This window comes from Marmota marmota, unplaced genomic scaffold (assembly GCF_001458135.2).
Source record: "Marmota marmota marmota unplaced genomic scaffold, marMar, whole genome shotgun sequence".
Taxonomy (NCBI): Eukaryota; Metazoa; Chordata; class Mammalia; order Rodentia; family Sciuridae; genus Marmota; species Marmota marmota.
Genome location: NW_025999880.1, coordinates 806090 through 818765, shown reverse-complemented (window position 1 = coordinate 818765; position 12676 = coordinate 806090). Strand labels below are relative to the sequence as shown.

At 35.6% G+C, this 12676-nt stretch overlaps 1 protein-coding gene across 1 annotated transcript in view; it reads right to left on the bottom strand.

Moving 5' to 3' along the window:
* Nucleotides 1-11816, bottom strand: part of Ddx52 (DExD-box helicase 52) — a 24446-nt gene extending 12630 nt beyond the window's left edge. Inside the window, 6 exon segments of the mRNA XM_015495335.2 lie at nt 1343-1454; nt 2138-2281; nt 3725-3910; nt 4919-5049; nt 10381-10579; nt 11657-11816. Coding sequence (XP_015350821.1) covers nt 1343-1454; nt 2138-2281; nt 3725-3910; nt 4919-5049; nt 10381-10579; nt 11657-11743 — 859 coding nt within the window. The 5' untranslated portion in view covers nt 11744-11816.
* Nucleotides 11817-12676: the final 860 nt, after the last annotated feature.

Sequence of the window (12676 nt, the reverse complement as noted above, 5' to 3'; positions counted from 1 at the left end):
GGCGAGCGCGCTACCGCTTGAGCCACATCCCCAGCCCCCTGGCCTTAGCTTCTTGAATCATTGGGATCACAGGCCCGCACCAACACTGGCTAGGTATATCCCTCTTTAAAGAAATTAAGCCTTGGGCTGGGGATGTGGCTCAAGCGGTAGTGCGCTCGCCCGGCATGCGTGCGGCCCGGGTTCGATCCTCAGCACCACATACCAACAAAGATGTTGTGTCTGCCGAGAATTGAAAAATAAATATTAAAAAAAAAAGAAATTAAGCCTTCAGAATCTCAAGTCAATAACGTTTCATTGGAAGGGGACAGAAAAGTTACTGACATAAAAGTTCTTCCTTATTAGAAAGCCAATAAACATTTTTTTTTTTTCCATGAGAGCATAAACTACTGTATCTCTTTTATTTATTTGGACAGTCTTCTCAACTTCTAAGAGGCAAGAATAATATACAATCCAACAATTTGATTTTCAAACTCCCCCCCCCGCAACACACACACACAGAAAAATACCTTTTTTTAAAAAAATATTTATTTTTTTAGTTGAAGTTGGACACAATACCTTTATTTTATTCATTTATTTTTATGTGGTGCTGAGGATTGAACCCAGGGTTTCGCACGTGCGAGGAGCGCGCTCTACTGCTAAGCCACAACCCCAGCCCTGTAAAATTCTTTCTTTAAATGAAATTTTACTCAGAACTTAAAGATGAAAGACAAAATCTGATTATCTGGCTGCTGTAAGGACAAGGAGGTAATCCATTCTTACCTGCAAGAGTATTTTCATGGCAGATTAAAAATCAGTACTATAAAGCAGGGTTTCTCAGCCTCAGCACTGTTAACATTTTAGGTCTGATAACTTTTTTTTTTTTTAATTTTTAATATTTATTTTTCTTTAGTTTTTGGTGGACACAACATCTTTATTTGTATGTGGTGCTGAGGATCAAACCCAGCGCTGCGCGCATGCCAGGCCAGCGCGCTACCGCTTGAGCCACATCCCCAGCCCTCAGATAACTCTTTTGTAGAGGGCAATCTTGGGTATTATAAAATATTTAACAATATCCCTGGCCTCTACCCACTATTAGCTATTAGATTCCCTTCCAGTTGCAACAATTAAAAATGTCTACATATATTCACAAATGTCCCAAAGGTGAACAGAGATAGGCAAAATCATCTCACCATTGGTATATATTTATATTGCCACTGAGTGGAATAGGGAGGACATCTCTTTAGTTTCTTTAAAAATAACACTAATTACATACATGGCTTTTAACAACTCTTATGTGGTAATTAGGATATTTACAACTTCCAAATCCCTTGCTTGCTCTATATCCCAAGCATGAATTTCTTACCAAACTTCTTAGATGATTTAGGTCCAAATTTCTTGGCTGCTACTGCTGCCTTGTGGATCATGTGTATCCTGAATCCTGTTCCCTCAGAGATTTTAATTAACTCTCGATGAATCTAAAACATAAAATGATAAAGAGATGAGGTGCTACTTGGGACAGGGTGGATATGCTTTACATTATTAATAAATTTATCAACTCATGAATACCTCAAATTAAACCTATAATAATGTGCTGATTAACCTAGCATATTAGCATTTTAGAACTTCAAGACCAAAGAGGATTCAGTGGTTTTTTCCAAGACCTAATAAACTAGTTTCAAGAGATAAAACTAATATTCCTTCAATCTGTTAACATATTGTTCTTTTTAGAATACAGAGTATTATGAGACTATTTCATACTTTGTATGTGTCTTATATTAAGCAAATTGATAGGGTGGAACAGCTCATAGTTTTACTTTCTCAAAAACTAAGATAAGGTTTCATTTTTTCTAAGTAGAAAAATAAAATTTTAGAAATATATCACAGGAGCTTTTCAATTTCAAGCATCTTAAAACATTTACTTCTTCAAAGTATAAATGATAAAATCATCATGTTTTAGAAAATTATAAGAAGTCTTAAAAGACTGGTCCATATGCAGTAATATACAGAACACTCTATACAGAATATTTGACTATGACAAAATACATGGGTCTTATTATTTTTTTTAATGGGCCTTATTCTTTTGAGATCCTTTTAATTAACCTTGCTAAAATCAATGAAGCAAACACAAATGCATTCACTCAAAAGCTGTAAGTCATACCTGGCTGGCAAGTTCTCGTGTTGGGGATATAATTAGGGCTCTGAAGCCTTTATTTGCAGGTTGTTTCAGCTGCATTAAAATGGGAATGCTAAAAGCTAAAGTCTTCCCAGATCCTGTTGGAGCAGAAGCCAGAAGTTCCCGACCCTGAAAATGTAAAATAAGTACAAGGAAAAGTACATAAAAATTCCAGAGCCTGATCAAATTATTCTATCAGTCATAAAAACAACAAAATTAAATTAAATTATCCAGTTGTTCAAGTCCTATTCACTTTCCTATCTTTTCCCATATTTGCTTTTCTATCACTCTCCATTCTTGTTATCACCACCCCAATAGTCTCTGAGCATTGGTGTTTAAGTCCATTTGAGTGAGTGGACAATGCAAACAACTAAAATCCAAAGAGAATTACATCCACTATTTCCAATTTTTCTTCCCCACTGGACTTTTTTATAAAAGCAAAATCACAGAATCAACTTACTATCCTGACATCTGTACTGCTCAATCCTTAAGGAGGATTCTGTTAAATAATTAGGTTAGAAATCAAAAGTGGCAATGACCTGACAGAGGAACTTATAAGTAACAATGCATTATTGAAATTCACTAAACTGTGCACTTAAAATCTATGCATTTTATTATACATGTATTTAAGTAATCAAAAGTATGGAGAAAGAAACTAAGTTGGGTTATGTACAAGAATTTTAGAAGGCATTTGTTTCTGAAATAGCTTCTGGACATTAAAAACCCAATTAACAATGTAAAGATAAACATACTCCCTATCCTCAGAAGATTCAAACGTTGCAAGAAAAAGAACAAGCACTCTCTCTACTTCCTGGCTGCCATGAGCTAAGTAGCTTTCCTCAGCCATGCCCCTTCAGCCACGATGCTCCACCCCACCTTGAGCCCAGAGCATTGGAGTCAGCTAACCATGGACTGAACCTCTGAAACCTGCTTAAGTTGTTTTTCAGGAAAAGCTTCCAAAACCCACTCAAGGATGGTATGAAACCAGCTTTTCAAGAATGGATGTGCGTAGGAGAAGGCAGGTCACCCAGCCCTTTGATGTTTTAAGCTCAAAATCCCCCATCAGATGATGATACCCTCTGCCAAACAAATGTGAACTGTGAAGAAGCATGATAATTATCTATACTGGTGCAAAAGAACCCTAAAAATTTCCCTTCTTACCATCCCACTAACAATCAGTATCTCCCTTCTCCCTTCCTTTTAAATTCCTCCAATACTAGCTAATCAGGGAGGCAGATCTGAGCTTCTGGTCTCTTAGCCCAGTGACACACACTTATCTTTTTCTTTTTGAAAACACACACACATACAGAAGAAAAAGAACACACTAAAACCATGGAGAATTGAGGTTGGGCTGAAGAGGCAAAGGGTACTGATAAAGGAAAAAGATCACATCTAACTATAGTGATCAGGACAAGTTTTACGGAGGCACAGGCATTTAAGATGGACCTTAAAATCAAGTGAAGGATTTTAACAGGGCAGATAAGGCAGAAAGGATTTCAAGGAGAGAGGGAAGAGAATGAGCAAACACACAGAGAAAGGAACGTTACAGGCATCTTAGACCTTCATACTCACATGCAGCATAACTGGAATAGCTTGCATTTGAATTGGTGTAGGTGTTTGGAAGCCTGCATCTAGAATGTTCTGAAGCAATCGAGAATTTATTTTATATTCCTGCTCCAGCTGCTGAAATGTAGTAATTGGGTCAGGAAGATCGGTTCCTTGGATATGAATCTTGTGTTTATTCCGGAAGAAGTTTATCTGAAAAGTAAAGCAAAGGGGCCACCATTGATATTGTCAAATAAATACATTCTCAGATACTGTAAAACAACAGTAACTGTTTCTGGGATAAGCTTCAGCAGCACATGAAACTTTCTGATTAAATCCAAGTCCCAAAGCAACATAGATGGTAAGTATATTTCATAGACAGACGACCTTCCTAATAAAAGTACCTATGCTTTCTTCTTATTGATGTGTTACTGCCATAGTCATATTCTTATATAACTTCTACAAGGTAAGCACTGAATCCATCTATTTTCTTTATAGTATACAAATGCCAATGTTTTTCAATAAAATGCTTTTTACAACTCTATTAAAAAAAACTATTTATTAAAACTGAATGCCAAAAGTGGAGTGTAGAGGTATTTATTTGGTATGTGTCCTCATTCTCTGTCTCAGAGACAGCCAAATTCTAGTTTCTGTAGTGAAGCAGGCTGCAGTGATCCCTATAGTTAGCTAGCTATATACACATCTCCATCAGCAACATGGCAAGTGTATAGCAGACACAATAATGATATATTTGATGTTTCTTCTATATCCTACTTCCCTTATTCTGTCCCTACAGAACAAGTTTCTCAAGAATTCTAACCTCCTAATCCCTGTCTGAGGAAATCTTTCTAAATCAGTGAACTCAATATAGAAAGAGAGCCAAATTTTGTTTATCAAACAGGGTTAAGAAATTTGAGAAATTTAATTCTAAAAATACTAGTAATCTTAAAATTTGAGCAGGTCAAGAATTGCTGAACACACATATCTATACCTATCTAAATAGAAAATCTTCAATTATAACTTTAAGCTTTTAAGTTTTTCCACAACAGTACAAATATCTATTTGCTTTAATTTATCATTAAAGTAAAACCTAAACCTAAAAAATTATAATTATTCTTCGATCTTAACATTCACTTTTACTAAAAGAAATAACCCAAGTTTAGTGAAAAAGTTCCTGCCTCAGAAAAACATAAACTTTAAGGGCTAAGACATTTTTCTAACCTTTTCCTTTCTGAGATGTTCCAACTTTCCCGAAGTTAGTTTATTCTCTCCTTTAACTTTTTTATCTTCAATCTTTGCTTCCACAGATGATACCCACTGTATACTATTATCTTCTTCTTGAGAAATAATTTCTAAAACACATTTTTAAAATTAAAAGATTTTAAGTACAACGGTCTTAGAGGTAGCAAACAGGCCATACTTTCACCTGAACAAGAAAAAATAACAGCTGTGCAACTAGGTAAGAGAAAGTAATAGGCAAGTTGTGTTGATAATCAGAGCTCTGAAGCTCACTCTCTTTTCTTTGTTGGTTGTTTCAGCTGCATAATATGTGAGATGACTGCATACTTGAAAAGAGGGAATTCATTGAAAAAAATTACATGATCAGTAAGGCAATCAGCTTCTTTATATCCAACAACCAGCTAGAAAGAGGATAAAAGAAAGATTTTCACTTACAATAACAATGAACACAACAAAATACTTAGGACTACTCAATATTGTAAAGAGAGCAATTCTCCATGTATCTATAAATAACACAGGTTTAATTAAAAAGTAGATAGGATTGTTTTGGTGACTGGACTACATGACTACCATTAACATGGGGGAACAAATAACGTAATAGTAACGTAAGAGAAACCTCAAAAACTTTAGGAATAATGAGCAACATATCCCACTGGAATTTTATTTTAAAAATATTTTTTAGTTGTAGATGAATACAACATCTCTTTTATTTATTTATTCTTATGCAGTGCTGAGGGTGGAACCCAGTGCCTCATGTATGCTAGGCGAGTGTTCTACCACTGAAACACAGCCCCAGCCCTCCACTGGAATATTTGTTTTTCCACTCCACTGAACTTAAGTGACATACAATAAACTGCATATATTTTAAAGTGTATTTTGGGACTGGGAATGTAGCTCAGTGACAGAGTGCTTGCCTAGCATGCATGAGGCCCTGGATTCAATCCCCAGCACTATACACATATAAGCATATAATTTGATGGGTTTTGACATAAATTAATTAAGCACTCAGCACATTCATGGTTACTTTCATCAGCCCCAAAATTTCCTCATGGCCTCCTGTAATCCACTGCTCCATCCCTAGACAACTTCCAATTTAATTCCTGTCACTACAGATTAGTTTGCCATTTTTAGAATTTTATATAGTTGGAATCATGTAGGTACTAATTTTAGTCTAGCTTATTTTATTTGGGATGGTTATTTTGAGATTCATCTATGTTAAAGAAGGTATCACTAACTTAACATGTTATTATTAGGTAGTATTCCATTACACGGACATACAATTTGTTTATTCTTCCTCTGCTGAAGGACATATGGATCATTTCCAGTTTGGGACTATTACAAATGAAGCTGCTATGAACATTTGTATACAAGTCTTCCTGAGGACACTTTTTTCCTTTCTCTTGGGTAAATATCTATGAATGGAATAGCTGGGTCATATGATAGGTACACGTTTAACTTAAAAAAAAATCCCTGTTTTACAAAGTAATTGTATTGTTTTATTAGCAACAGTGTGAGAGTTTATTTCTGTACATTCTTGCCTACATTTGGTATAGTCTGTCTTTTATTTCAGCCATTCTAATGGGTATGCATTAGTATTGCATTTCATTTAAATTTGCCTGATAACTAACGATTTTGGATATTCATCTTTTATATACTTATTGCTACGGGGATATAATCTTTGATTAGTGAATACAAGTTTTTTGTTTGATATACATGTTGCAAATATTTTACTCCCTATGGCTTGACTTTTCATTTTCTTAATGCCCTCTATTGATGAGCAAAAATGTTTAATGTCCAATGTATTGATTTTTGCTTTATGGTTTGTGCTTTGGGTGTTCTAAGAAACCTCCACATACCTCAAGGTAACAAAGATAGTTTTCCTATTTTCTTCTAGAATCTATCTTCTATAGATTTTGCATTTCAATCTGAGTTGTTTCAAGTTAACTTTTGCATATAGTCTGAAATAAGGGATGACATCAACTTTTCTTCATACCAATCCTACAAAATTTGTCAAAAAGACTTTCCTTTCCCAATTGAATTGCCTTAGCACCTTTGTTGAAATCTACTCTGTTTGATCTATTTATTTCTTTGGTAATATCAACTACCTTGATTTGTAGTCAGTTAATTTTATATTAAGTCCTGAAATGAGATAGGGTTAAGTCTTCCAACTTTATCTTTTTAAAAACTACATTGGTTATATGAAGTCTTTTGATAATTTCTACAAAAAAGTGCTGCAATTTTAATTGAGACTATACTAATTCTATAGATAACTTCAGGGAGAAAATAGTTTCCCAGTCAAAAACATGATATGCCTTGCTGCTCTACTGGATTTTTATTTTCTTTTTCAAATATATTATAAGGTCACAGTGATAAAATCGAGCCGATATTGGTATACAAACACAGAAATACCAATGGAAGAGGAACAAAGCCTAGTATAGACCTGAATATTAATTAAAGTTGAATACAACAAAAGATGTATTAAAATACAATAGGGAAAATATAGATTATCAAGTACTCTATCACAGGATCAAAGATTTCAATACAACAAAATGAAACTACAAACAAGAAAGCAAGAGAGAATTAAAAAAATAATAAGGGCTGGGGATGTGGCTCAAGCGGTAGCACGCCAGCCTGGCATGCGTGCGGCCCAGGTTCGATCCTCAGCACCACATACAAACAAAGATGTTGTGTCTGCTGAAAAAAACTAAAATAAATAAATAAATATTAAAAAAAAAAAAATAATAATAAACTTAAATGTCAGAACTCCCCCTACCCCTGCCCAAGACATAAAGGAGAAGATAACTTTAACCTATAAAATGGAGGAAAAAATAATAATAACAAAGGGCACATGAAAAACTGGAAACACATTAACATATTAGTTTTAATAAATTGATAAATGAATGAATAACCTGGCACAAAAAAGGCCAAAATACATGAAGAGAAAATTTATAGAAAAAGAAAATTCTCATATATTGCTGGTGTCTCTCATGATAAATAATTTTTTAAAAGTATACTCCTGGGGCTGAGGTTGTGGCTCAGTGGTAGAGCGCTCACCTAGCACATGCAAGGCACTGGGTTTGATCCTCAGCACCACATAAAAAAATAAATGAATAAAATAAAGGTATTGTGTCCAACTACGATTAAAAAAATTTTTTAAAAAAGTATATTCTTTACAAGACAGTTGGCATTAACATACCCAAATCATTACCAATTCGTAAGATCTTGAATTTTCCAATTAAAAATACATATATGCACAGGTTGTGTGGTAGACTCCTGTAATTCCAACAACTTGGGAGGGTGAGGGAGGAGGATCACAAGTTTGAGGCCAGCCTGGGAAACTTGACGAGACTATGCCTCAAAATAAAAAATAAATAGAGGACTGAAGGGGCTGGGTTGTGGCTTAGCAATACAGTTCTCACCTAACACATGTGGGGCACTGGGTTCAATCCTCAGCACCACATATAAATAAATAAAATAAAGGTATTGTGTCCACCTACAATTAAAAAAAGAGGACTGGGGATATAGTTCAGTGGTAAAATACCCTGGGTTTAATCCCCAGTATTGCTATATAAATAAAACAAAATTTTAAAAATAGTTATATGTCTATATATTTTATCATACATCAATGTTCTATATATATTTGATGCTAAATGGTTCTAGTATCTACTTGTATTTCTGGCTACCTAACATTTGAAAACTTTTCCCAAGTTTACTGTATGTTTTTCTTATTAATAGTGGGGAAAGGTTTTATCAAACCTCCTTGCAGCACTGCAATGACTACAAAATGACACTTACATGGTAACAGCAATTTTCTGAAAATACAATAAATATCTATCACAAGGGAACTTGCCAAATCAATTATGGGCCAACCCTACAATGTATAATAGGATACTACACTGTGTTACTCTAAACAAAATGGTATACTTCCTACTGACAAAATGTTTCTGATGAATAATTCTATAATTTAAAATAAATATAATTGTTATAAGAATTTATTGGATGATATACTCACATAAAGTAGAACATTTCTGGTAACACTGCAACAACAAAAATGTAGAAGTGACCTAAATATCCATCACAAAGGAACCTGTTAGATTCTGTTGGGTGAGATACTGGGGATTGAACCCAAGGCCTCACACATGCTAAGCTTGTGCTCTATCACTAAGCTACAACCCCAGTCCCTTAAATCAGTTCTTAAGTCAACTATGGAATGCACAATGAGATACTGTGCTGTGTTAAAAATGAACAAAGAGGACATTTCCTACTGATTCCAAACAATTTCCAAGATACTTCTTTTTTTTTTTTTTTTAAAGGCTGGTCACCATGGCATGCACCTGTAACTCGGGAGGCTAAAGCAAGAAGAGTGAGAGTTCAAGACCAGACTGGACAACATACAGACTGTCCCCACAAAAAAACAAAAAACTAGGGGGGTAGGAGGGAGGGAGGTTCACATTACAATTTATATATAGACTATTCATGTTTATAGACTATATCAACATGTAAATAGAAGATTCATATTTTTAAGGAATACAAAAATATATATGGATAAAATATCTCTAGAAATACATAAAAGAAATTGATTAGCAGTGGTTACCCCCAGAGAAATACAGGACTGGAGATAAAGAGTGAGAAGAAAATTTACTTAAGTTATACAACTTAAGTATCTACTTAAAAAAAAAAAAAAAAAAAAAAAAACAGTACAGGACCAGGAAACAATAGATATAACAGAAAAAGAAAAATACTCCTACAGTATGATACAGAGGGTGGAAATCCTATGAAAAAATAGGTAAAAAGTAAGACCTCCCAAGTCAGAAATTTTGAAATGTAAATGTCCAGTAAAGCATATGAAAAGATGCTGAACCCCACCAGTAATCAGGAAAATATAAATAAAAAAGTTTCATTCATTAGATTGGCAAAAACTTTAATCCAGTAATATTCAGCATTGACAAAGGTGTGGGAAATCATTTTGTAATGTATGTTGAAAGGAGTGTAAATACCCTTTCACCAAGTGCTTCCACTTTGGGGATATTATTCTACAGAAATAAAAGCACATATGCAAAAGGATATATGTATGAATACCTTTACTACAATCTTTATCATAGCAACTACATGGAAACAACCTGAATGTCAACAACTGAAGAATGGTTATATATTGTTTGACTTATAAGCATACATCTTTAGTTTGTGTGTGTGTGTTGCTGAGGATTGACTCCAAGGCCTCAAGCATGCTAGGCTAGCACTTTACCACTGAGCTATATCCCCAGGCATTTTTATTTTGAGAGGATCTCACCAAGTTCCCCAGGTTAGTTTCCAACTTTCAATCCTCCTGCCTCAGCCTCCTGAGTATCTGGATTACAGGTGTGAGTCACCCCACCCAGCTAGTATGTACTATATTATAACTGAAAAAAATTCAATAGAAAAAAACATTGAAATCCAACACTAACCTGAAATCAGCTTCCTCCTCTTTTTCTTGTTTGGCTCCCTCTTCTTTTCAGTTAGGCCCTCTTCTTTTTTCTCTTCATTTTGGAGTTCCTGGTGTGTTTGTGATACTTCACAATCACCTAAGACAGACTTCTTGTTTCCAAAGAAGTCCAGTCCCTGCATCGCTTCTGAAGAATCAAAGTCATATTTCCTTTTCCCTACCTAAAACCCCAAAAAATTTAAATGAAACCTGACAGAATAGTATTGTTTTCATCCAAGAAGGATTTGCAATAAGAACATAAAACAAATGACTTCCCAACTTTTTTATTCTTTCACCAAATATTTGTGGAGCTGATGAGTATGTTTGGGCAAAAGGAATCTAAAAAGACCCCTTTTTTTTGACTTTATAATAGTAACAATAATCATAATAACATGAACTCTTACATATATTTACTCTATGTCAAGCAGATTTCTAAGCATTTTATATATATTAAATTACTTCATTCTCACAGTAACTCTATGTACAGCAAAAAAGAGCAGTATTACAGATGCAAAAAGCAAGGCATTAGGAAGTAACTTGACCAAGGTCTAGAAACTATTAAATGGCATTTGAACCCAATACATATTGCTCAAGAACAAATACAGATCCAGCATTTGGACCCAGAACATGTGGCTGAAGAACTACAGTAAACTGCAATCAAAAGAAACACACATGTTGCACGGGGCGGGGGTGGGGTGGAAGTTTGGGGTGGTGTCTCTATTCCCTTATAGAGAGGTTGACATTCAAGTTTTTCCACACTGGACCCCAAATGATTTCTCTCAATTGTCACTACTTTCCCTATGTAAGATCTCTTATTCCTAACTTGCCCTTCTCATTGGTCACTTAACGTGCCGCGAGTTGGAGCAATTAAAAGAACCACGTCCGATACAGCTATATACATATCAAGCCAAACCTGGTCGACTATAATGGAAAAAAAATATTTTTGAAATTCCTTTCCACCCGTTTTGGGAAAAGTTCCTTTTAAAAGGAATTCCGATTTTGTTTTGAATAAGAAGTAGGGAAAGAGTTTCTGCATCAGGATCAACCAAGTCTACCAAAGGCTCTAAAAAGATTCATTCGGAAGCTAGCACTGGCTAGGCCTGCGAGTAAGCTGAATTCCCAAAAGGAAAAATGCCCCACGGAAGGGCAGGGCCAGAACACGGGGTCTCCCGAGTGCGTTGGCTCCCTCCGAAGCCGGTTTATTCTCACACTTCTGCTTCTTCTCAGTCACTCCGGCCTCGGTCCCCTACGCACAGTACCTGGAATCGAGCTGCGTCTGCTGAGAAGCGTTTCACGTCGAATTTGGCTCCAGCACCTAGACGGCGAAAGAGATCGTGGACATCCATCTTTACCCAGAAAGCTTCGCGAGCTCATTGCGTCTGCGCAGTCGACTTCCTTTTCCGGACGGCCTTGCTTCCGGCGGAAGTGCCTCGGGGGAGGAGCCTGCCTGTGATTGTGGGCTGGATGGTATTATCGTCGCGTAGTCCTTCGCTGCTTATAAATTCCCTCAAAAAAATGTTAGTATCTTCTTATGCCCAGGCCCTGTTTAGATTTTTTAGGGAAAGTCTGGTGAAAAACATCTCAAGATTCCTGTCCTAAGAGAGCTTACATTATACTGTTAACAAATTAATAAGACAACCTAATTTTGGTTATAGTTTACTACAGTTTTCCTCTATAGTCTACAAGGTTTGGCTTGATATGCATATAGCTGTATTGGACGTGGTTCTTTTAATTTCTCCAACGCGCGGCACGTTAAGCAAATCGAAAGGTGTAATTGGTAGAGAAGAGTGTGGGGGATTGCTTATAGCTAGAGTAATCAACTCTGAAGTAGTGATATTTGAGCTGAGAGAAGGCATCCCAGATAGAGGAAATACGTGTTGGAAGAAGGGAAAAGATTTGGAATTGTGGGGATAGAAGATCAGGGTGACTGGAGCCAAGCTGCAGTGAGAGAGTGTTATAGATAGAGTTGGAGGGATAAGTAAACTAGATCTCAAAAAATTTCGTAACCAGATCATGATAAAGAATTTGGATTTTAATGTAAACATGCTAGGAAACTATTGAAAATTTCTATATAGAGAGCAACATGATTTAGTTTTATCATTTTTTATTTTATTCATTGCATTTGTATTATATAAAATTGCTTACTTCAGTATTGCCTTTCTTCTGGAAGTCATGAACTCAGGGATCTGTTTGCTTCTGTGTTCTGTCTCCAGTTTCTATGCACTTTCCCATCCAACTACTAACCAGACTTGATTCTGCTTAGCTTCCAAGATCAGGTG